General features: G+C 36.1%; 1 protein-coding gene across 1 annotated transcript; it reads right to left on the reverse strand.

Annotated features, from left to right (window-relative positions):
• On the reverse strand, positions 1-26,307 carry ESD (esterase D). The gene is made up of 10 exons (XM_063103145.1): positions 26,218-26,307; positions 22,407-22,454; positions 20,259-20,333; positions 19,218-19,306; positions 13,976-14,074; positions 11,615-11,739; positions 10,264-10,383; positions 8,573-8,671; positions 6,272-6,439; positions 1-225 (listed from the first exon to the last, which is right to left on the reverse strand). Exons 3-10 carry the CDS (start codon positions 20,324-20,326, stop codon positions 145-147), a joined length of 849 nt encoding a protein of 282 aa, XP_062959215.1. The 5' UTR covers positions 20,327-20,333; positions 22,407-22,454; positions 26,218-26,307; the 3' UTR covers positions 1-144.
• Between the last annotated feature and the right edge of the window lie 774 nt (positions 26,308-27,081).

Raw genomic sequence — 27,081 nt, forward strand, 5'->3', positions numbered from 1 at the left:
TATATTTATTCAGAAGGTTATTCAACAACAGAATAAAGCCCTTTCAGCATTATGAAATCCAATGGTTTGAATTATTTTTTTCCTCAGCAATTCTGTTTATTACAACTTTTTTAATACTGAAGAGATTCTTTTATCTGAAGTTTTTCATGCATTCAAGTATTTTGCATGATGTCTGATGTGATCAGCAATAAACGTTGAAATGAAGTAGTAGCTATGATCATAACCCTAAAAGACAAAATAAGACATTTAACCATCATTCAGAAACATCCACATTAGGGACATTAAATACATCCCATGTCACTTATATTGCTTGTAAATAGTCAAAACATTAAGATATGAGGAAAGTATAAATCAAAGTAAGGTTGTCATATTTGTACTTGAACATTTTCATTCTACATTAGAAGAGCAACAATATGAAAAAAATTAAACATTTTGCATAACCTAGTTTCTAAATGCAGCCATTAATATGCAAAGAAAGGAAATAACACATTAAATGTGCAGAGTAAACATGAGTCATACCAACAAGGACTAAAAGAATCAGAATTTAGAACGCTTGGAAACATGGGCAAGACGTTTCAACTCATAAAAGAAGCACACTAACATTGATAAGATAGTGACTGTTAAAATACAAACAATACTGAGAAACAACTTAAAGATGCCCAAATGCTCTATCATTTTTTGGGAAGTCAAACATAGTCATTATAAATCATGTTAAGAATTCCACCTCCTACACAGTAAAAGTGTATTATATCTTTATTTATTTTTTGCTCTCTTAATTTTATTTATTATTATAGTAAATGGAAACTATTTGGGGAAATGAAATAAATTATTTTAATTAAAATATTTTGCAACAGTTATCAGATTAAAAGGAGAGGCAGTTAAGCAAGTGGTAAATTGGTGGGGACACTATGAATGAGAAAGACAAATTTGAGTCTTAAAGAGGGATATAAGGTTAAAGAAAAAGATTTTTCTTTTAATTTCCTCCGGATTTTTTGTTTTGTTTTTATTGGTTATGAATATTCATGGCATGCAAAGCAAATTGCCACCACTCATGCCTAAAATGTGATGGCCAGAGCCATACTGGCTGCATGTCCATTACCACAAATTGTGATTAAACCCCGTGTCCCCCACCCAATTATCCCCAACCTCCCTCCCCATCCCCCTTTCCCCACTCCACTTTGTATCCCTAGGTATGTTCTCTCCTTTTGTAAGTCCAATGCACCGTGCTCTTTCTTTCCTTCCTTCTTTCTCTCTTAGCTCCCACTTATGAGAATACATATGGTATTTATCCCTCTGTGCTTTATATATTTATTTGAGGATAAAAGAATAATTCATTAAACCCTGACATCCCTTAGCAATAATCAAATTGGGTAAAAAGGCAATAAACCTTTTGAAAAATACCATGAAACAGAGAAAATATAACGTGCCAAGCAGCTGTGTCCATTACAACCATTGTTGCAGGTGAATGGAAAGGCGACTATGACACCTCCTCCAAGTACAAGATAAGAAATAGGCTTCAAAGGAAAAAGAAAAAAATTAATGTGGGAAGAACTTTCTAAAGGTTTAAAAAACCAATAATTTTTGGGACAGTCCCCCTCCCCAACCACAAGTAAAATACAAGGTGGAATAAACTGAAAGAGATAAAAAGTCTAAGAAAATTTTTTTCTAACTAGCAAATGGTTTCTGATGAGGGAAAAAAATGGGACTTTTTCTAAGTATGCAAGAAACAAAAATAGATCTAATAAAAATATCACTAGGGTTTCAGAGAACAAGGCAAACCCCCAAGGTTTGATGAATTACTAAATGCTCTCAATTTCTCACTTCCAGAGAAGTATGAAATGTATATCTTGGGAAAAACAGTTAATAAAAAGTTCTACTTTAAAGTCATCAAAGCAACTTAAAAGCAATCTGTCTTTTATCATGGAAGTGAATGTGACAGGAATGTTGTCAAGATTAAGGCTGAGCTTTGGAATCACTTGGTTTTACATCTCTCAATGATTAGACCAGTCCCAGTCGGTTAGTTAAATTTAGAGCTACAGGACAGTTTTTTATAAAAAGAAAGTATTTTAAAGAAAAGCATTTTCCACCCCTACAATTCTTAAATTGTTAAGTAGTTAAAAAGGCCCATGATTTTTAGGTCACAAACTTGTGAAATGTAGTACCTGCCATTTTTCACATCAAAAGATGGATCTGATCGAAAATAGGCACAGATGTAGGGACACGGGTGCTTCAGAAGACTTGTGCAAAAAAAGCCCTAACGTGACTGAGTATGCCAGATTTGATCCTTAGTTTCACACATGTTAAGTGCCTTGTACAGTTTCAGGCACTCAATGAACAGCCGCCATTGTTATTGTTAGAGAAGTCTCAGGGTAAACCAAAGTGACAATTTTGAGCACTCAGGAATGTACTGCAAGGTGTAGTGGATTGAATTAGTCCCCCCAAAATTCCCTGGAGCTTGAATTGTGTCCCCCAAGTTTTTAAGTATTAGAAACTTAGCCAAGACTGTGATTGCTAAGAAGGTGGGAAATCCTATTATGGTAATTGAAAGGTGGAGCCTTGAAGAGGTGATTGGATTGCAGAACCATGCAGTAGTGAATGGATTAAAAATGGTGGTCAGGGGCATGGTTCTGAGGGCTTTAAAAGAAGAGGTGAGTCTGTCTTGCTCTCTCTTTGCTCTCTCTGCTTCCACCATCTTGCAATGTGAGATCACTGTCGCCACCACCAGATGGACTTTGGACTTCCCAGCCTCAGAAACTGTAAGCAATAAACTTCATTTTCTCTATAAATTACCCAGTTCCAAGTATTTTGTTATAAGCAACAAAAACAGACTAATACACAAGTTAACAGTGCATTTCATCTAAAATCCAAAGCACATGTCCATAACTTCCATAATAATATTTAAAGTAAGAGTCACCTTTATGAGAAAGAAAATGCCTGCCATGAGAGACCAAGGATTTTTTAAAAAATGTTAATGTAAAGGCAACAGAACACATCTGAACGGTTGGCCTTCTGCTGAAGTTACACAATTAGTTAACTGTGTTGCCCTTGACTAGTCTGAAGTTGTTTATCAGTCTTGTTAAATGGCGGTGGCTTCTTTAAATTCTTTGACTAATGCGTTGTTTCACTATGTTAAACATCTTGTGCAACTGCCTATATTTAGTGACACTTGAAGGGGCCTTACTTTTCTCCTCTACCTCATACTTTAAATGGAAAAATCCTTGGTAGCAAAACTGACTCCTGGAGTATAAAAATAAATGAACACATTCTTTCCTTCCTCATTTGACTCCCAAAAAGGAAGTAGTGATCCAGTAGCTATGACGGACATTTATTCTAATAGGCAGTGTTTTCCTACATATTTTCTAGACCCAATTAGAAAAGCTCGAATATGAATCCTCAGGTTATCAAGTCTCTTCAGAGTACACAGAAGGTTGTTGAAAGGTATTCATTTTTTTATTTAACAAACACTGGGAGTCTAGGTGCTAGATAACTGTGCAAAGCATGTGGATACAGAGATGAGTGAGAGATCCCTGCATTTCTGGAATTCTCTGCCATGTTCTTACTCTTCTCCAAGAGGCAGACTCCTGAATCTTCAAAATGGTCCTAAGACTTGAGGAGGTAATATAGCCTCTCATCCTAGTCTCCAAGAAGAGAGTTTCTCTGGAAGTTTCCTCAGTATTAGGTCACTGAATTTTTTTCTCATTATATAACTTCAATAACTAAACTGTAAGACAGACTAGGCTCTGCCTTTTCAGACCTAAGATTCATTCTTTGTATACCAGCTATCAGAATTTTGCCATCTAGTACGTTTTTCTTTTTCTTTTTTTAAAAAGATGACCAGTAAGGGGATCTTAACCCTTGACTTGGTGTTGTCAGCACCACGCTCACCCAATGAGCTAACTGGCCATCCCTATATGGGATCCAAACCCGTGGCCTTGGTGTTATCAGCCCCACACTCTCCCGAGTGAGCCACAGGCCGGCCCACGTTTTTCAATTTAGATTCTCTGAAGCCAAAAAGAAAAAGAAAAATTATATAAATAATAACCAAATAAATATCCTCATGCACTAATCCCTCCCCTCAGTTTTTTTTGGACAGTTGACAGAGTAAAAATATAAATTGTGAGCACTTAGCACCATTAAAAAGAGGTAAAGGAATGAAGTTGGGTAAACCATGCACATGACTGCAATCATTTACTTTTTTCCTTTTGATCATTTGTTTATATATACCCCCTACTATATTTTCAGCTTATTTTATTTTTTACAGCTCCTATTTCACAAAGAAATACAGTTATACTGTACTTCTAATCAAATGATAAAGCAGGTGATGTAACTCTGAGATCTGAAGTCAATGGAAGTTGGCTCGAAAATCTGAAATTAGCCTCTCTGGAGCCACTACTCAATGTCCATTCAGTTGTTAATTCAATTACAACAAACTTAAATGCAATCTGCTTCAGACTGTGTAGTTCACCCTTAACCTGACCTTGCTGGAAAAACGGTGAGTGGGAAACTGTGCCTAAGCTCAAGATTGTGACTGGTGATTTCAGTGCTTTCTTACTTTTTAAGAAGAATTAAATGCATATTGTCTTGATTCCTCACTAAGTACAGCCAACTATGTTTTTTAGTTGCCTGGGATATAGGCATTTTAGAAATAAATAAGTTGATTTATTCTTTTCCTCCAAGAGTATCATCAGTTTTCTAATTCTATGCTGTTTTCATAACAAACTCCAGAGATTTTCCAACTTTGCTGGCAGGCAGAAACTTTGTAGAAACAACAGAATTCCCTGGCATAGCCCCAGGGAAAGCAGACAAGGCATCTGACATGGCTACCCAAAAAGATAAGGTCATTTGGAAAAAAACATGGTTTGGTATGTCATGCATAGCTATAGTTAATATACTTAAATGTACTACTGTATTTATAATCAAATTGGTATTTGGATTTCTCAAGGTTGTTGACCTAAAGCATAATCATGACGGTAAATGTTCAAATAAATCTAAAAACAAACTCTAGTTCTAGAGGATGGATACTCAGAGAAAACAAGATACAGATAATGTATTGGTTTTTGATATATTTTACCGTAGTTTATATATATCTCTCTCTCACATATTCAAAGTATCCCTACAAACTGGAGACTGCTAAGATCTGCTGCATAAGTTAGACAGGTAGCAGGTTATGCACAAGCTCTCCTTGGGCTAGCTCTATATCCATCCCTTTGCTCCTCAGGAGCATATCATGTTGCTGGGAATGCCTAGAGATGACAGGAGGACAGTATTTGCAGTCCAAATGACCTTGCTTCCAGGGCTGGTTCTACCATGTACCAGCTGTATGACTTTAACTAAGTACTTCTCTGAGCCTGTCTCCACATCTGTAAAACAGATGGAATAGTCTCTCATTTGGTGCTATAAGAATTGAAAATGAGTTAATGCTGTGAGAACATTTCATAAACTGTAATTTACCACATTACACATTGGTCTAGATTTATTTGAACATTTACCATCATAATTACATTTTAGATCAACATGCCTATCACATTACCCTTAAACACAAATAAAAATGTTTTTAAAAATGGACCATCATGTATACTTTTCAGTGTTCATTTTTCACTCTGAAATAAAGGTTTTGTTTATATTATGTTCTGAAGCTTATACATATTTTTTTTAAATAAAAGCAGAATTTCTTTAATTGCAGCTGTAGTAGCATAAACACAGTTAAGTGAGTAGTGGATAGTTAAAAGTATTTCAGTCAAGAAAAATCTGCAAGCTAATTGATAGTCAGTAATTATTCTTAACTAGAAATACCAAGTAGCACAACGGATAGATTAGCATATAAATCAAATAATATAAAGTGCATGTGTGCTTGAGACAGAGTACTCTGCTTCTGAGGCTCACATGTATACATTAAATGAAGAGTAACTGATGTAGAAGCTTGTCATTTATTTATCCTACTGCAACAATGGCACATGTGTAAAGAAAGAAATATCCGCTAATGCTGAGGATTAAACTCAAGCATTAAACTTCTGGTTATTTACCATTTTCACAGCAGGGAGAGAACTGTATATACTTTTCATTACCCAAAGATTTCCAATTTCTATCAAATTTGATCTTAGATATCATTAATAAAAAGGCTTTCACTTCAACTGTCGTAATATAATTAAAAACCATCTTACTAGAGGTAGTGTTTTATATTCTAAAATACAGTGAAGAAAGCAAGAACCATGGAATCTTGCTTTTTTATAATCACATTATTTAGATCAAGCTAAGGTTTCCTAATACTTGCCTCTTGTAATCTAAAAACGACGGGGATTTTCTTTTCTGTACAAGCAGCTATGAAGTTATCAGGGAGTAACTGTCCATCTGAAAGAAACTGGTCATCTTTTCCTTGATCAATCAGAATATCTAGTTGAGAACCTGGATAGGACTTCACAAGATGGGTGGCATCATAAGCCTGTAAAAACAGAAGAAATATTGAAAAATACATTTAAAAGTACCCAGCATGATATTCTTCAGAATATACTCCACTAGAACCAAAGAGAAATTTAGTTATTTAAACTCTCAGGCTGATTAAATTGGAAATATGTTTTTATGTTGGCTTAAAATCTGACTTGTCAGGTTTTTAGGTACAAGATCTTCAGAATTCTATTTCCTAATAATAGCCTCTCCTCCACTTTCAAGTAGTCCTAGACTGGTGGTGGCAAGAATCCTTTATCACTGGCATTCTTCACAGAATGACTTTTTTTCTTCTAAACCTTTAAAGTACTTAATTACCTCTCAACTCAAATCAGAACATGATTTTTTTCTTTGGAACTCCTTCCCTCCACAAATTGGAAATTAGAATTTTTTTCTAACTCCATTATCTTTTTCTATTTCCAAATGTTCTCTATTTCAGATAAACAATCGATTTTTTGTTCTCTTCATTTTGGCTCTAATTCCAGACATAAATACTAGGGTACTTCAGAAATTTCATGGAGAAATTTCATGGAGAGATTTGTATTATCTTTTAATTCTACTTTTCCATGAACTTTCTGAAGAACGCACACACATTCAGACCTCTCTTTTTCTGTTAAATAGCTCCAAACCTCTGCTATCTACATGAGCTTTCAGAAAGACCTGATATGAATAATCTGAATTATATCAACACCTCAAATTTATTACCTGAGGAGCCACTAGTTACAATTTCATATGTTACCACCCACCTTGAAATATTCTTGATTATTCATATATACTCACTAACCATAACTTTTATGCACTGAGACAAACAACGGCCAAAAGATTTTCCCTTCTGAGTATCAGGCTTTTAAAGACTTTATTTCCATTCATCTTAAAAGGAGAGAGTGGGAAGGAACCTAAAAAGTCTTACTAAATTCCATGATTTCATAATTCTGCATGGCCTCCTTATTCCAATCACAAGTTAAATATCTAAACACAACATAATTGAGATAGTAAAATCTATTGCCACTTGGAGGAAATTATATAACTAGATTCCTTTTTAGGGTACCTGTGTCTCTACCTCTCCCCCTTCTACCCCTAATTAGTTGGTCTTTTACCCAAATCTTTTGACCATAAGCACCTGTGGACACGAAAGGGTCATCATCTTCATTACCAAAGAGCTGAGAACTCAGCAGAGACTCTGCACATGATGAAAACTCAAAACGCTGACGTACATGCAGCACCTAATCCTAAACATTTTCAGCATTCTTCCAATATAATACAAATCTAAGCCTAAGTAAAAAGAAACTGTAAGCTAGTGACCAAAGGATTAAACCTCCAATTTGTCAGAATTTCAACGATCATTCCTAAATAAAATACAGGTCCATGTGGGAATGACCCTGAACACAGAACTGTAATTACAGATATTTTAAGATAAAGAAGTTTTTTTTTTTTTTCCACTCAAGTATTTTCTGCTTGTTAACATGCACATGACCATGAGTCCATTTGCAAAATATTCAGACTATTGACAGAGTTTGCAAATGGCCCATTTCTGTGCAAGAGTAAAATGGCTCTCAAGAGAAAGGGTCAAGTTAATTTCCATCTTGACGTACCTGTTTCCATGCTTAAAAGTGCAATATTGCTGTTGGGAATATTCACAGGCATGTACGTTATAGAATATTTATTTTTAAAGACTTTTGTCTGGAATTTTAAATCCAAATCTGAGAGATGATAGATTTTAAAACACATACACAAAAATAATTTGATAACCAGGACTCTTGGTTTCTATTAATGCAATTGAGCATATAGTTAATAAGAGGCAAGTCTAAATTTTGTAATAATGTGGTACTTTTTGGTTCTGTCAATTCAGAAGTAATCTTAATTTAGAAAGAAATACATAAACTAATCATTAGACGGAAAAAAAAATGTTGCCTCAGAGTATCTGCCATGATTCAATACAAATAAAGTAGTTTTTGTTGTTTTATGTTCATCTACACACACACTCACATGAACACACACACTTTTGCTAATTATTCTTAGATCTGGAGCCTTAACTTGAGTGGGCTAGAAATATAATGTCTGTGGTATGTACAGCTTTTTAACAAATTTGAAAACATAGGAATGAGTACTAAGATAGCCATCTAGTACCTACCTTCCATTTACTTTGATCTGTTCCCAAATATCCACTAAAGGCTTTTTTGCCCCAAGGACAAAGCACTGGGTTACAAATTGGAGCAAATGCTGACACAGACTTCAGAAACAAAAGAAATTAAAAAACAAGTTAATATTTTGCTAAATCAAATATGAATAGATGCTTTCTACTTGCTTAAAAACTGAGATGTATTTGTCCTTTGCTTAAAAGCTCTGACTTCCCACGTAAACCCCTGAGAACAATTTTACTTTTCATATATTACAGGCTTAGACTGTAGACCTCCCCATAATACATCTTTTGTGTGTTCTATTAAGAGAGCTAATAAATATAGGTGCTAAAATAACCTAAAGCAATGCACTACAATTTAATTAAGTAAGGCATGCATGGAAGTTTAAGTTCAGAATTTCTATTTCCTTTTTCTACTGAAAATTAATCTGTAGTAATATAAAACAGTTCATGCCTACCTTACTAAACATGTTATTAAACTGGAGACATTTCTCTTAAACAGTACCAAGAAACAAGTGAACAATGCCTTCAAATATGACAAATTTTAAATACAATTTTGAGTTTTTACAGTGTTTTCTCACTGGATAAGGTTCAGAGTTGGAATCTCTCAGCTTCAGAGTACTTACCAATGTATACGTTAGCAATGTTTAATAGTTTTAAAGGACAAAAAATTCAACTAAGTCTGCTTTTCTACTCAGACACAATAAATTGAGTGCCTTATGTACGAAAGAAAAATAAAACTCTTATTTAAAAACCCACTGTTAGTCATTCCATGAATCAGTACAATTTTACCAAAAGTAAAATATTTAGTGCCACAGCAAAAGAACTGCTATGAGAAATATTTCATTTCTCAGTAGCACATGTGAAATAATTAAGAAGTCCTTCCTAAGAGAAGGAAATGGATTAAACAAATCTCGAGGTCACAAATAGCCCTATGATTTTAAAGACAGAAGCAATCTTAAGATAAGCATTGCTTATAAATTTTCTTTGTCAGCTCTTGTAATGCACTCCTCTGCACAGTATGACCTCTACATACATATCGTGGTTATTCAAACTTGGCTCATTTAAACAAAAAAAAAAGAAAAAGAAAAAGAAAAAGAAAAAGTGCAAAGCTTCAAATAAAGAACGGGAAAGGCTAAGAGTGATGTTTTTCAACCAAGCCGCATTTCAATTTTCATTAGTGGCATTAAGAACATAGAAGGTTCTACAAATCATGGACATTATCTTCTACCTCAGAATACTAAAGTCAACTTTACAAAGACATTTTTGTTAAAAATATAAATGTTAGATAAAGCTACATTAACATTAACTAAGAATAATATAACCTTTAGGGGAAAAAAAAGAAGAACATGTTCAAAACTATAGTTTGAATATTTATTTGTATTTTTATTAGCTACATTTATTAGCTCTCAACAGAACACACAAATAAAAGCAATAAAAAAGATAACCTTACATTTCATAATACGTCTAGTAAGCTAACAAAAAAACCACTCAGATGGAATTCCTGTGCTGCTGATTCTGAGCATATATTGCGTGGTCAAATTCAATAAACGCACCCCCCCCCCCCCCAACACTAGAAGTGTTTAGTTCCAGTACTAAACCAGCAATATTGTAATTTCAATCTCTGAATGTTCCTACTATTATTCAAAAGGAATATTTATCCCTAGAAGCTTAGGTAATCTCACTTTGTATTTTCCAGGATTTTTCAAAGCACAAATCAGAGCTCCATGGCCTCCCATGGAGTGGCCAAAAATAGACATCCTTTGAGGGTCCACTGGAAAATTAGCATTTATGAGTTGGGGAAGCTGAAAAGGATAGTGTGAAAAAAAAATCAGAGAAAATAAGTTTAGATTTTTTCAAAGTTATATAAGATAATTACACATTCAGTACTTCCAAATCACAGTCTTACAATAGTTTGAAGTAGTAAAGATTAAAAAAAAAAAAAACCCAAACCAAGTAGGCAATGGCTATTAATATACTAGTGGAGAATATATAGTACAGACTCCTTAGAAAGCAACTTTAGATAGGGCCGGCCCGTGGCTCACTCGGGAGAGTGCGGTGCTGATAACACCAAGGCCCTGGGTTCGGATCCCATATACAGATGGCCGGTTCGCTCACTGGCTGAGCATGGTGCTGCCAACACCAAGTCAAGGGTTAAGAAAGCAACTTTAGGAAGACAATGCAGAGAGAATCTTTAAAATGTTCTAAACTTTTGACCTAGTAATTTCACTTCTTGGAATCTATTCTAAGGGAAAAGTTGTTAGGGGAAAAAAATATGAACAAACATCATCAATGCAGTAATATTTATTATGATAAAAAATATATGCAAAAAACATAAATATCCTACATTAGGAAAAAGTAAATTATGGTATATGACAGAATATTATCAATTATTAAAATGAGAATAATATTGGAAAATATTTATTTTTACAACTAAAAAAAATGAACAGGATAAAAAAATCTTACAATCACGTGAAAACTAGTCATAGAAAAAAGTCTGGAGTATGCCAAAACATAATTGTTGTTTGCAGTGACAGAACTATGGGTAATTAAACTTTTCCATTACTATTTCAGTTTTTATGATGTATATTAACAACTTAAAAATCATATAAAATTTAGAAAAAAGGCATAAATTAGCACATAAATATTATTAATAGAAGTAATGCTTTACCACTTAATCCTTTCTAATTAAGCCTTGGTTTATCACTGTAAAATATATCCAAATGAACCAGCTGCCAGGAAAGTTAAAGGTTTTTTTCATATACTATTTTCTTTGATAACCTGGGTAGTGTACACAGGTCTCAATATATTTATTAAACTCTTTACAATTGTACTTAAGTTTAATTCAAATCACAGTAAACAGACTACAGTACTAGTAAATTTAGGAATTTTCAGTAAGACAAATTTACAAGTATGTACCAAATATATTAAAAAATACCATAACCTAATTTAAAATTCTTAGGAGTATGAGGATTTTGTGTCCAGAATCAAGCTCTTGCAGTCATTAGTTAATAATTACAATACAAATTAAATTACCTCCTCTGTTACATAAGAGTACATTCTGTAGTTAGTTTTCCAAGGTTCTTCAGTGGCATCCACATAAAAACCAGCACCGGTGCCAAAGTCCCAGCTCTCATCTTCTCCTTTAATATTGCAGCCACCTAGCAAGGACAAGTCCTGTGGTTTCATCTATTCCTCAGTAACAGCCCATGTTTGTTTAATAACACACTTTCAGATAAATCTGCAAGTCCATGTGCTTTAGAGCTGTTCACCAAATATTGAGAGCTCTCTGCTTGTTGGGGCACATGGTAGGATTATAATTCCTCACCCTCTTGTCCTTGAATGGGGCCATGTGACCAGTTCTGGACAATGAGGTGAGAGAGGGAATGACCTTTCAAGCTGGAGCATTCAGCTGCCAAGGTCAGGCACACTAGCTTTCTTTGTTGATGAAGTTCCCTCCAATATATTCTGAACATATACTTTCTTATTCTGTTTTACCTGCCGAAGGGCTTATATCGTCTTTTTTATCTTTCAGAAATGTGTTGAGATCCCTTCCCTGATGACCTCCCCCACTGTCAACACTTCTTTTAGTTCTCTTTATCATCATGGTTTTAGACGGGAAAGGAGACCATTGTGGTTTTAGATCAGAAAGGAGACAAATCCTTGAGCTTAATTCACTATCTTGAACTGTGTGAGAAAATAATCTAAGTGATTCATTTTCAGAAATAATTCAGGCCCAGCTCGAAAGTTGTCTTACTGGTCCAGCCCATTCCTGGGGGGGGGGGGGGGTCGCTGAATAGATAAAAAGTTCTCCTTGAGATGGTAATGAGTTACCAACCCTTAATTGTTTACTTCAAATGGATAAAGTTCTCCTTGAGATGGTAATGAGTTAATAGCCCTTTATTGTTCTCTTCATTTCCTAATGTTTCTCCTTTCACTGGGTTTCTGGGGGCCTTTTTCACGGACTTGTCCTGAGCTCTCAGACAAAGAAATTTCTTACAAGAGGGTAATAAATCGGGGTAATCTTAGACAACATCCGGGAAGATTGGTCATCCAACCAATGAGGAGGGAGGGGCAGGAACTTGTGCACTAGGGAATAAATTACTTGCTACAGCCCTTTTCCGTGTGCCTGCCCATCAGACATCTGAACCTTGCAAAGCTGTAATTAAAGTCTCGCTTAGCTGTACCTTGTGTCTCTGTGTCCATCCTTTGTCCTTGGACGGGTGAGGGCAGTTCTCATATACTGAAAAGGTCTCCTAATGGACTTTGGAATCATTCCATTATGTTTCCCCTATTTATCCACCCCCAACCTGGGATTCTCTTTGATTCTTTTTCTTTAAACTTATTAGGTTTTATTCTGTACACTTGCATGTAGTTAAAAAGCCAATCATTGGGATTTTTAAGAATTACAAGTATATGTACAGTAATATGAGGGAAATGACCTCTTCATAATATTCAGTCTACCCATCTAGGAACAAGTATTTTCCCATTTAGTAAAGTATTCATAAATGATCTTTAGCAAAATTTTATAGTTTTCTTTTTATACAGCTTCATCTTTGACGTTTATTCCTAGGTATTTTATATTCTTGGTATTACTTTTAGTTAAATCTGTTCTCTCTCTCTTTTTTTTTTTTTGTCTTTTTCGTGACCGGTACTCAGCCAGTGAGTGCACCAGCCATTCCTATATAGGATCCGAACCCGTGGTGGGAGCGTTGCTGCGCTCCCAGCGCCGCACTCTCCTGAGTGCGCCACGGGCTCGGCCCAAAATCTGTTCTATTTCTAACCAGACGTGTTCTGCTTTTGTATAATATGGCCTGTGAAAGAATATGCAATACTTCCCAAGGCCGGCCATTTAACTTTGATAGTTTTAGCTGCCACTTAAATTCCATTTCCTGACACTTCTAGAGTCACAAAACAAAAAACTATCTGATGGATTGGGTTCTCAAATATTTGATATTTTCACTTCTCTAATAAAACAATTCTAATCATTTATATTAAAACTAATACCCATTTAACTGTACAATTAATGATTAACAGATGAAAAAAGACAAGATCATTTACCTATGGAATAGAAAGAATAATTTCCCATGCATTATATGTTATTATTTTGACAGTACCTTCAATATGATATATGAATTTAGTTGCTCAATCACTCTGTTTTGAAGTATCTTTATCTGTAAAATGGGAATAGCCAAACTGTCCCCTCTCATAAGAGCCAGGATATAAGTAAAATTCAGTGAGGAAAAATGGTATTTTACATTCATAATGTCACTTGAAAGATTAATAGAGATAATAGCAAAAATATGAAATGAATTGCATAATGTATATTATACCACTTATAACCCAGTCTTAACAATTTAGATTTGTATAAAGGATCTCTACAGCAAGAACACTTACGAGGGCTGGTATCTGGAGCAATGACGACAAGGCCATGTTCTGAGGCAGCTTGATGATAACCAGATTTTGATATGAAATTTTGTTCTGTGCAAGTTAAACCTGAAGATCAAAAATATTGTTATCTCATGCTATACTGTGAATGATTTATAAGCTCTAATCTTTTTATGATACAGAAAAAACAATCTCACTTGGTATTAATTTAAAAATTTTATTTTGCTTTAGAAATGATTATGAGTAAGATACTAAAGTTCTCTTTCTTACAAAATTTGTAAGAAATTTGTAATAGCATTAATCTAAGGATTGTCTTGGGCTAAATTATTCTATAACCTTTTAAAGTTACTTACTAAAATTTCAATTACTGAAATCCTTTGGGTCAAATAGGTTTAGGAATTTAGAACTTTTCAAACTGTAGAATGGCAATATGATGCATAAGGCCAATATTAAAACAACCCCAATGAGATGTTATTCGAACATGCTAATTAAACATGGTACCATTTCTACAACAAAATGTAAATATTCACAGCAGTGAGCTAATACTATGGCTGTCATAATACAAATAACAGTATTTTTTATGTATAGGTAGTTCTCAACAACAAAATTCAGCCTAAGCATCTCTGTGTTCCTCATGGAACTGAGAGTAATGGTGACCATAAAGCTTACTTAAATTGAGTTTTAGCCCAGTTTTTAAAACTATTTGTCATTTTTCCTAGCTCTATGCTTTTCAGTCCTTTGATAGAGAAGACGACTTACTCATTAGTACCTAATGCTACAATGATGTAAGAATGGCCAAGAATGAACTAGCAATCAATGCTTCCGCTAAACGTCACTTAACATCCCTTTTCCAACAGTCCATTTCCAGTGGCCATTGCTAAATATCCCACTACATCTGATAATTAGCAACATCAAAGCTTATTGATAAGCATGATGCAATACAAATTAACTACAAAACACTTTTATAGTTGCTAATTATTCCCATAACAGCCAGCACAGAGACTTACAAAGTAGCTGCCCATAAACATTTGTTAAATTAATAAATAATTATAAGACACAAAGTTATATGCATCATTGGATAAAATATTATGGGAGTTTATGATTAAACTACCACTAGGACATACAGACTTTCACCAGTCATGGCAGATGAACAAGGTCACATTGTATGTCCACCACGTTCCTTCCCAGTACGTCTTCCAGAGATACTGGACCTGTATCATGGTGGAAGACTGTCCCTCAAACTGACCCAAGGTCAGCAATTTTGCTGAACTTAACATAAACACATTCAAAGGACGCAGAATTATGGTGTAGAAGGCATGGGTTTTGGATTTCAGACAGAATCTGGTTCTAAGTGTCACTCAGCCACTTACGTATTAACTAACCAACTTGAATATCCTGAGCCTCAGTTCTGTCGTTTGAAAAATGGGGATAGTATTGCCATTTTTACCTCATAAAGAAAATTAAATGTGATAACATGTAAAGCCCTTTGACTTGTGTCTGTAACATAATGCAGTGTCTTGCACTTGAGAAATGTAAATTTGTTAGATACCAGAGAAAAATTTGTTATTTTCTAGTTAGAACACAAATTCCTTGATTAAAATAATAGCGAGTAAATTGTAGATTCACAGAAACAAAGATAATCCTACTAGAAGGATTACTCTCTAGAAAATACAGACGGTTACTAATTAAAATCTACTTAATTAACTATATTTTATATGAAGAACTGGATTTTTTTGGTAACAATTTTACTGAGCTATAATTCACATGCCATTCAATTCACCCATTTAAAGTGTATAATTCAGTGATTGTTAGTATATTTGCAGTTATGAAACCATTACCACTTTCATCACCCCAAAAAGAAACCCCACACCCACTAGCAATCACTCCCTATTTATCCCTCCCTCAGCCCTAGACAAACACTACTTTACCACTAGTATTTCTTTTTCTGTCTCTATGGATTTGCCTGTTCTGGGCATTTCATATAAATGAAATTTAACAATATGCAATCTTTCATGAATGGCTTTTTTCACTTAGCATATTTTCAAGGTTCATCCATGTTGTAGCATGTACCAGGACTGTATTACTTTTTGTTGCTAAATAATTTTCCATTGTACGGATATAACAAACTTTATTATTTCATTAGTTGGTGGACATTGGTTGTTTCCATTTTTTTGGCTACTTACTACACATAACATACTACAAACACTTACGTACAAGTTTCTGTGTGAATATATGTTTTCAATTCTCTTGGGTACATAGTTATTAATGGGCTGTTTTGACAGTCATCTAGACTTGAGAAAGATATGAATCACTACATTCTGACCGTCTTCTAGGATTTCAATATTGATACTTTGGTTTCAGCTAATTTGTCAATTTTAGCAATATAACAATTGATGTAATTTTCTGTCACTGTTTCCTTCAACTTGTTGAAAAGAAAACCTTTCAAAATTCTTTTGTCATCATTTCTCAAGAGCACTGGTCAGGCAACCTTACCTTTTTTTGGAAAATCAAAACTTAATTTCCAAGGTCCATCTGTTCTTAAGCATCTCACTAAGGAAACTGTCCTGTCATTTGATCTAAACAAATAAAAATTCTATGTTTTATATTCATAAAGCTCAGATGATATACCTTGGTAGGTTTCAATTTCGGTTAGGAATTTAAGGCCTTACTATTACAGTATCTATGACACAATACCCTGGTGCTTCTGATTTGGGTTATTATTCTTTAATCAAGAGATATGATTTTAGTAGCTCTCTCCAGAAACAAAACGCAAAAAGACCAGGAGAGAAGACAATACAGCTCTGGACTGTGAGTCAGAAAAATTGTTCAACCTCACACTGTTATGTGACCTTGGACAATATTTGGCTTCTCTGGGCCTCAGTTTTTTCCCCATGGATTACTCTAAGATCATCTTTAGCTACACAATATTATATTTACTAAAACAATTAGATACCTAATTTTGTTACTCTTGCTTTTGGCAATACCTAATGCTATTCTAGCAAAATTGTTCTTTTTCATTCAATCACAGAGATGCTTTGTTGAATTAAAAATAAGATATGCACCTAATTTTTACCTTTTAAAATATTTATTCTCATTTGTAAAGATTGGTATTCAGGGCTTATCCTTGATGAACTAAGGGAGGATTTGTTAAATCAAAGTTATAAGAACCAATTTTAAGCAAACAAAATTTTAAGCAAAATTAAAATAGTACTCCATCACATGATTTGGTTGTTATGATTCTCTTCTTTTAATTATTTCCTTCTAAAGATGAAGTGCCACCATCTTGTGAAAGAAAAGTTAGCATAGAGTTTCAAAACTAGTGGTGTCAAATCTTTCTCTCAGTGTTTAGTATTAACCACTGTTTAAGAAGCATTAGTGTTTTGTGATTTTCCAGATCGTTGCCAGAGAAGTTCGATGGAGTCCAATTAAGACATTCTTTTTTTTTTAATTGAATCTTAATTGATTATACATACTTTTGTGATTCAATGCTGACATATGTTGATCAAATCAATATTACTAGTATCTATATTGTTACAACTTGTACTTCCCCTATTCCCTCTCCCCTCCCACCACTGATAACCCTAGATTTCTTCTCTTCCTCTGAAAGAGTAATGGTTACCCTGTTGACTTGCTGCCTAGATGCTGAGCAGTGTGTTCAGGTCCCCCAATATTATCACAGAGCAGATGCTTCTTCTGTCACTCTGGAATGGGCTTTGTGGAGAGAGACATTCTCTTCTTTTCTTTGGTCTCTGCTAGTGGCTCTCCTTGTGTCAATGCACTTCAGTGGCTGGTGGACCATCTGTGTGGTGGTTGTAACGTCTAGCCACTTTTGCGGCAGCCATGGTTACTGTGGTGGACCACCCACATGCAGGTGATGTTTTTGGCATGCTCCTTGGCGCTGGAGGTGTACCTGGTTGTGGGGAGTCCTATCCCTGGCTCTATGCCCTGGGCTCCCGGGTGGGGCCTTAGGGTGCTGGCGGTGTGCCTGGTTGTGGGCAGTGGGCCCAGTCTGCGAGCTAATTTTTTGTCCTTTGCTTACTTCTAAAACTGGGGAACTTCCTGTAGGAACCAGTACTTGAGCTGTGTGGTCAAGCTATATTGCTGCTTTGCTGCTGTTTCCCTAGGGAAGGCTTTTTGTGCCACTCAGGGTTTAATGGTTGACCTTATAGGTACTTCCAGCTGTCCAGAGACCCGGTGCACCTGGGTTGTATAAAAACTCTGATCTGGGCCTGAGTTTTTTCATCAAACTGCATCTCATGCAATTCTGCATTCCCAACCAGTCTCTTGTCAGTGGCCCTGCACTGACTGGGGGGCAGATTGGCTGTCCTTGCTGTGTCCCAGTGTTCTCCTGGTAGGCCTGTCTCCCCCACCGCCTGTGCTCCAAACACTTCCCATGGGATGGGCCGTGCACTGGTCCCTTGTGATGACTCACTGGCCTCTGAATGGCTCCTCATTCCTGCATGGGTCCACGGGAACACTATTAGTGGTCCTGCTGTTCTAGGGGCCACCAAGGCCCTCTTCTCCCCTGCTGCCTCCAAGCAACTCCATCCGAAGGGCACAGCTGTGGCTTCTGCTGGCTCCTGCTCCATGCACTCAGCAGCTGCAGCCTTAAAGCAGCGACAGCCTGCAATGCTCTGAGCGGTTTTTTCTTTCTCTCATCGTGGCTTCTCCTGCCTTCATGAACTCCATAGGTCTCTCCTCCTCTTCCCCTGAGCTCCAGCGGCCCCAGCTTGGCTGCTGTTACATTTTTATAGTTTTAAATTGGTTGATTTGTGGGAGAGAGTAATGCTGGGGAACATCTATTCCACCATCTTGACTGGAACTCCTCAATTAAGATATTCTCGAGAATACTTTGAGAATTTACTTCTCTGTGATTTTTAATTAGTGTATCATGGTGTCCTAGTTTCACCTAATGTTGTTCTATTTGACCGGTAAAGTCCCCACAAACCCCGGAAAAGCCTGAGTAGGTATAAATTAAATAAACAACTTTTCTAAGCCTTTGCCACTGAATCCAGAACTTTACATTCTCTGCTAAACTACCTGGTCTAACTGAAAAAGAAATAAAATAAATGTAATTCAATAGGTCTGAAATTATTCTCAGGATAAAGTACCAGAGTAGGCTATGAGAGGTCTCTAAAGTCTTTTATAAATGGCTCAGAAAACATACCAATATGTCAAGATAAAAGGGTAAGATAAACCAAATAAAAAGAAAAAGAAATTCCTTTATAAAACTCAATTGCATAACACTTACCAGACAGCCAATATACGGCAGGACACTTTCCAGTTTCCGCCTTTGGTGGTAAGTAGACAGCAAATTTCATTTTGCAGTTCAGTTCCACACTGTAATTTAACATCACCAACAAAATATTAATCCCCCTCATTAATCAAGACAAAAACAAAATAATTAAGCACCATGTAAAAAGCAAGATATATAGTAAAAGTCCAAAATAAGTGAGTCAATGTCCAAAATAAGTGATGCCACAAAAATTTAAGGAATATCCTTTGTCTCTTAAAGAATGGGGCAGGTTTAGCATATGGATCTCTTAACTAACCTGAGCCTATGCTTTGCACGGCACCTAGTCACCTTGGGAAGAATAAATAAATGTAATCCTCAATGCAGCAATTACATTATTAAAGGAAAAATGTTTCTCTACAGAGATGTATGAAATAACCAGCTTTTATGAAGCATGCATTCTAAAGATCTTAAATTTCATGTTTGCTCGTAGGCACTGCAATGCACCACATATCCTTAATTTCCTCTCTCATCATTATTATTTTACCACAATCAATATTACTGCAATTAGATAAGACAATTTTGATAAACATCATAGGTATTTTTCCATGTAAAAAGTAATTTATGTAACAATTATCTCTCATGAGTTTGTTTAAAGAATTGCACAGATTGAAGTCAACTCTTATTACTTCGGGATAAATAGCTATCTTTTTATTAATGTTACGCAAGTACATATAATCAGTTACTACAAACAGTAAATACTTACACAAACTTTGTTATGAAAAACCAGTTTTTCCCTGCCCCATAACCTTCTCATGTAACAAATTTCACAGATAATCACTTTACCTTCTCTGTTTAGGCTCCTCTTTACCTCACACAGTCAAAGCTACAGCCAGTTAAGTCTGGTGAAACTGTCAAATAGTTAACCATAGAGGGAGAGTAAGCAAGTTTAAAAATGAAATGAGGTACCATAATATATAGATAAAGATTTGTTCAAAAATAGAACAAAACAACAAATAGAATTAGAGATATCTAAATTTAGATCTTCTTCATAGTTACCTGTCATGTTCAAAAACTTTCTGCAATCCCCCAAAGCACTTGTTGCTGGAAACCTGTTTCAGTGCCATTCTTTTCCTATAGTGAAGATTAATCTCATTAATTTATAGAGAATTAGTTCCTGAAAAACTTGAAACTAATTGTTTTCAGATAAACTACCTGAACACACAACTGTTTTCCAGCTGAAACTGATCAATTTTCATACACAAACTTAAACTTGTTACCTACTTTAGAAAATTTTAGTACTTTGATACAATATATCATTACTAATTTATTAGCAGGCTTTCTGTTGTTGTAGGCTGCCCAAATTCTTTTTAAAAGAGGCAGAAAATAAAGTTACTAACTGATAACCTTAGTTTAGAAGATTCACAAATTGTTAATTCTTCCTATCAACTGCAACAAAAAAGTCATTGAATTGGTATGATTGATTACAGCTGATTTAAAAATGGGAGGAAAATGACGTGATAATGATTTTGATAATAACAGACAACATTACAGAACACTTAAGTGTGACAGGTTAGTATTTTTCTATATATTAAACTAGATTAAATTACTCATGATATGAGAGTTTTTGAGAGAAAGTGATGCAAAGCTTTTAAATCAACACTTCTTTTAAAACAAACCAAACTGTAAAACATAAGTGAATTAAAAGTACAGCTTGTCATTAGGAAATTCTGAAGTTTGGTAATTGATTTCTTTTCTCTCCAACAAATCTTCCAAATTTCCATACAAAAATAATTTTAAACTTATACATAAAATAGTACACAAATCAATACAGGAAAAAATTGGAAAACCATCTTTATTATAACTGCTCGTTGAGCAAAGAGGGACCACACTGATTCTGATGTGCACACTCTCAAGGAAGTTTTCCCTTCCCATCTTTGGTAGCACTGAATTAAAATACAAATCAGTAAGTCTTACACACTAAATAAAAAACTGAAGATACCAGAAACAGGTATTACCACTGGTGGTCTTCTCAGTGAAATGGTCTGATCAATTGCAGCTCTAAGATTACTTTAACAAAAATATATAACAGTAATTTTTAAATGTTAATTTTGGAAATGTCTTTGGAAAATTCTAAATGAGAATAGTTTTGATCCTATCTTTAAATAATCTCTTCAACAAATCCAAATACTTGGTTTTAGATTAGAAAACTGGGATTTGAACCCAGGAAGTTTGACATCAAAGCCCCTACTCTTAGCTACCATGCTGTTCTGCCTCTCTATAGAGTCTTTAAAGGCTAATATATAAAAGATTAATTCTTAAACTCCCATGAGATGTTGTTAATCACTGAATATTATCTTCAGCTATTCTTGTTCATGATCTTATCTTAAACAATGAATTTAAAGAGATAGACATTGTACAGTTTTAATATACATACATGACATAAAGGAATAAAATTAATTTGCTGAATTAGTCTACAAAAGAATGATTTTCTTAAACCTAGAAGGGACCATGTCTGCTTTCCTGAAATATGGTACACTGAGCTTATATTTGGTACTTAAGAGGTACCTGATAAATACTTGTTGAACTAATGAAAAATTTTTTGAACTTTTTACATACTAATTATGTAAAACTTTAAAAAATTAGTTTGTCCTTTATTTCTGTCATTCTTTACTTTGCTATTTATCTTTTTTTTTTTTTTTTTTTGCAGCCAGCTGGTATGGGGATCCGAAACTGGAACTTTGGTGTTATGAGGCTATGCTCTAACCAACTGAGCTTACCGGCCAGCCTGTTTATTTTAATAAACCAAATTTGTCTATTTCCTTTGCTCTTTGAATGTTCCTTAATTAAAATTCAAAACCAAATACTTTTCATTTGGCCAGAAGAAACGTTAAAATATATATTTTTTTAAATTGGTAAAATTCCTTTAAAAAAACTACAAAAGCTTTAAAAAAATTTTTTTTCTAGCCACCTATTTTAGAAATTATCTTCAATTACAAATTAAAGAAAATATTAGGCTTAACAAAAAATATGACATAAGCTAAGAATTAGATATGATATACTGTAATATATTATGATACATGATACACTAGGTGGTTAATTTTTCAATAAAAATTTTCTATATGAAAAGTAACAGATAAGCCAAATTATTTGATGTTTTTCATTCAACTTTCAGAGAAACACATAAACAATAAAACTTTAATTTACCTGTCTAATTGCTATCTGGTTTTTTGTCTGCACAAAGAGCAGATGATCCTACAAAAAAGACCAAAAGGTTTACAAATGGAGTATGCTTTTCACAGCAACGATTATATACAGAGGTTATATATACTTACACATTTTCAACAGAGACATTTTCTTCTTTTGAGGTAAGTGACTGTCTACCTGATGGAACACACCACTTTACCTTGCCCCTTAATCTAATTACCTTAATACCTGTTTTGCCACAAGGCCTGGTACGCAGCTAAGAACTTTTGCTGGAGTAAGAGTACGACGAAAGTTTTTTTTTTCTTTTTAAATAAAAAAAATGTTACAGTGTAATTTGGATGTATAGGATGTAGTCAGTTGCTGAGAGTGAAGAAAACAGGAGTGGGGCCTAGGAAACCAGAGGACAGATCTACCCGGTTAAGGATTTGTAGGTCAAACTTGTAATGTGGGGAGGACAAAATACATATATGGATGAAGAGGATTCATAAAGCAAATGTACCTCACAGGGCCTGGTTTTCCAAAGCCTTGCAGTTTTAAATATTGACCTTGCAAAGGACAGGAAATTTCTCCGAGGGCATTAAGTCCCTATTGCAAGATAAGAATCCTAACACAGCAAGGCTGCTGGTTCTAAGACAGACAAGTTACTAATTGATATATAGTTACTAAAAAGCTGCTAGAGGGAAAAGGAATGACGGCTAAATCAAGCCTTGGTTAGTGGATCACTCAATTGCCTAACAGAATGTCATCTGACTTGTTTTTACTGAATGTTACCAGCTTCTATTGTAAAACTTGTTAAACTGTAACTTAGCAAAACCTCACCTATGTCTCTTCCTGTAACTTCTTGGTCTGGAGAATAAATGCAGGAAGAGAACCCCAATTAGTGGTTAATTTCCTAAATGGCAGGAATGCCTCTATCTTGAGGGTTCTGGGAGATTAACCCCTTTCTCGGGCTTCTCACTGCTCAAAAGAGACGGGCTTTGAGTAATTTTTGGCGGCTCCGTCACCCAGGGGAAAAGGGGTGACAAATCCATGGGAGGCAAAGCAACATATGGAAACTTTCATAGCATTTATGTGACATTTGATAGATATGTTTCAGTTAGGCTCTAGAACAGATACCTATTTTTTAGGTTCAGAGAAAAGGGGTGATAGTATAGGGCAGAATAACAAAAAACAAAACCCCCCTTTTCCCCATTTAAAAAACCCCCAAACAAAAACAAAAATTCAGTGCCAGTGGGAGTTACACAATTTTCCTAGAATGTTAGTGAAAATCATTCTTCGAAGGTTCTCTCCATGCATGATACATGACAAACCTATCAGGTAAAAACCATTAAAGAAAAAACCATTTCTTCACTCTCAGCAGCTGACTACATCTTATACTTCCAAATTCTACTTCAACATTTTTTTTTTTTTATTAAAAAAAAAAGTTGTCTTGATTCTCAAAGCATTCATTCCCCGAAAGGCCAAATATCACTATTCTTCCTTTACTTATTAAAGCTAAATGTCATCCACCTCCAGAAATCTGAGTTCTTTGTACTTATACCCATTCTTTCTTTCTTCCCATGAGTCTCAAAAGTTTCCTATGTCTACTCATGTTTTTTGTTCCCATTCTCTCTGACTCCTTGTATTTTGATCTATTTCTTCATTTCCAGTGTGTCCCACTCCACTGGCTAGTAACAACCTAGACAACTCTCCCCCAAATCAGTGGACCACAGTGCAACTGGCACTGCCTACCACCACCTCTTTGTTCAAATCCCCTTCCACTCAGTGAAAACTCAGATCTGGGTTCTTCCCTTCCACTCTTTCTCCTCCCATTTCCCCTTCTTTTTCTCTTTACACACTCTTTTCCTAATACCCATCCTCTAAATTTCAACTACATTTTCTGGGTGAAAGAATCTAAATCTGCATCTCTATGTCCAATCTTTCTCAAGCATTAGTACCCGAACTGAAGTTTCCTGCTGGACCCTTTTAACGAGATATGTCACTAGCTAATAAAACTCAACACATCTAAAATTAAGCTTCTATCTCCAACCTTCAAAAATGTTCTTTTTCTCTGTCTCCCTTTGCCAGACTCATGCCCGTCTTCCCTAATCTACTTCTAAAATGTCTCAAAGTTACCCTTTCTTTGAATTTCCAAAGCCATCACCCTAATTATATATAGCTTCCTACTTCCTTTCTTTCTAGTATGTTTCACTACAATCAATCCTGCATGGAAGCCTAGGGTTTTAATCCATTTAATTTACTGCTCAATGGATCCCCATAAACAGCTCATCTTCAGGGCTAACACGAACTACATAGAATTGTTAGCCATTTTTATTTAATTTTTTACAAAACTGTAATAAAAAACATAATGTAAAATTTACTATCTTAACCATTAATAAGTGTATATTTCAGTAGTGTTAAGTATATTGTTAGTCATTTTTAAAAACAGTTAGCTAGCCCACATTAGCAGATGAAAAATGCCTGACCTTGCAGAAAGCTAATCTCACTCAGCTGTGAGGCCCATAGCTGAGAACTAGTAAGTCATTGAAATAGAAGACAATGTAGTTAAAATGTATAATTTTCTTTAAGTTTAATGCCATTACAACTTTATTAAATTGAAGTTATTTAGGATTGACAAAAAAAAAAAAAAAAGATTAAGTGAGGATGAACAAAACTCCTTATATACTTCAGTCACATTTTACTTGTGTACTAAGCATAGTCTCTTTTCCTTCATAAAAATTCCCATAGCTTGCCCACATACAAATTTCTAATCCACTCTGGGGGAAAAATATGGCATCCATGAACTGCAAACACCTTCTTCACGGAGCTCTAAAAATTGTCTACAATTTGGTCCCACGTTATTTTTCTGGTCTCACTTTCTATTACCTTAATTCAGTCAAACCCAATTATGTATACTTCTAGGATGGCCTGGATGTTTTTATGAGTGGCTTTACTCAATGCTGTGGTATAACGTTTTAAAGCAGGTTCTAGAGCCAGGTTCAAATTCTGGTGTCACCACTTATTACTACATAACTTCGGGCGAACTATTTAATCTCTCTATGCCTCATTTCCCCATCTGCAAAATGGGGACATAATACTACCAATCTGCTAGGGTTGTCCCAGGAGCTAAATGAGTTAATCCATGTAGAGCTTAGGACACTGCTTGCTATGACACGCATACAAAATGTGAGCCATTGTTTTTCCTGCCACCTGTTTTAATGCCCTCCTTCAAGATCCACTTAAATGCCATCTCCCTGACGACAAAAGCGGAAATTACCTCAAGCCCCTACAGAACTCTGAGCACACTTTACAACTCGAACAGATCACCCAACTCCAAAGATGCGGGGTCCCCCTGGTGAGCGCTCCTGACCCGTGCTCTTGTGTGACTGGTCATGTCCCCGACGTGGACGCGGCCTGGGCTGTGGGTGCTGCCTGTTTCTGGTTAGAATGGGTACACATCTACCTTGCATCTACTTCGGGCGGTGGCTGCGGGTCTGGAGGGCGGGAAGAGTCATTGTAAAACGTAAAGAGCTGTTTAAATGTAGCGGGCACTGGATAAACGGGAGTTCCCCCTGGGACGCAGCACGCCTGAGCGCCCCGAGTTATACACTGCTGGAGGCTCAGTGAAGGAAACGGGGTGTGGACGAGGCGCCGCGTCACGGGACAAGGTCCTTGGCCTCCTGCCACGATTTGGAGCGTTCGGGGCCTGGGGCAGCCGTCTCCGCGCTTGTGCCTACAGACATCAGCGCCATAGGTCTCGGCGTGTCGCCGCTGCAGCCCCAGAACCAGGAGGGCCGAAGACCACCTGCCTCTTGCCCGGGCCCACTCTTACCTCCAGTAGTGTCTGCAGAGCAGACTAGATGCGGTCGGAAGGGAAAGGCGGAGCCTCAACATGGCCGCCGGCCCCGCCCACGCCAGGGCCCGCCCCCCTCCGGACCTGCCCATTCTCGGTCCCGCCCCTCTTCAGCCCCTTCCCCTTCCTCCCTGGAACTTCCCGGCGGCCTCCGCGCGGGCAGCACCGCCTTCTCCTGCCGTTCGCGCGCCTTTTGTTCGCTTGCGGTGATCAGAGGAACTTGCTGGTGAGGCTGGGTCTTATCACTTTGTGTGGCACCAGCCCGTTGCGCGCGGCCAGAACCGTCCCAGAGAAGGCAGGAAGAAGCCCAGACTTTAGTAAACCTGAGGTTTGGCTCTGTTAACTCGTGGAAAGGGTTTCCCTGTAACTGAAATTATTTAGAAACCAGGGCGTAATTTAAATTCCCCTGTCCCCCACCCCAAATCTTTCCAGTTCGACTGCTTGGTAGCTGGGGTTAAACCAGTGTCATTTGGGATCTCCAGGACCAGACACTCGGTTAGGGACTCCATCAATGTCCTGTTTTCTCCCTTCCCTCAATAAAAACCAGTTGAAATAAGAGTTGCTGGTTGATGATTTTTCATCAACAAAGATTTCATCCGCAATTCTTAACATTTTGCTTCTCTGATTTAACTAAACTGATTGTGAGTGTACTTGCCTGTTGAGAAAAATAAATCTAATTATAAAAGGGCGAATTTTTTTTTTTCACCAATGGTTAGACTACAGATTGTAAATAAACAACCTAACAGTTAAGGCTGGGCGCCTAGAAGGACTCCGCACTTAGTTTTATTCTCTCAATTTTTGAACTCGGGCCCCACAATTTCGTTTGCATTGGGCTTTGCAAAT

The sequence above is a fragment of the Cynocephalus volans genome, chromosome 7, assembly GCF_027409185.1.
Source record: "Cynocephalus volans isolate mCynVol1 chromosome 7, mCynVol1.pri, whole genome shotgun sequence".
NCBI lineage: Eukaryota > Metazoa > Chordata > Mammalia > Dermoptera > Cynocephalidae > Cynocephalus > Cynocephalus volans.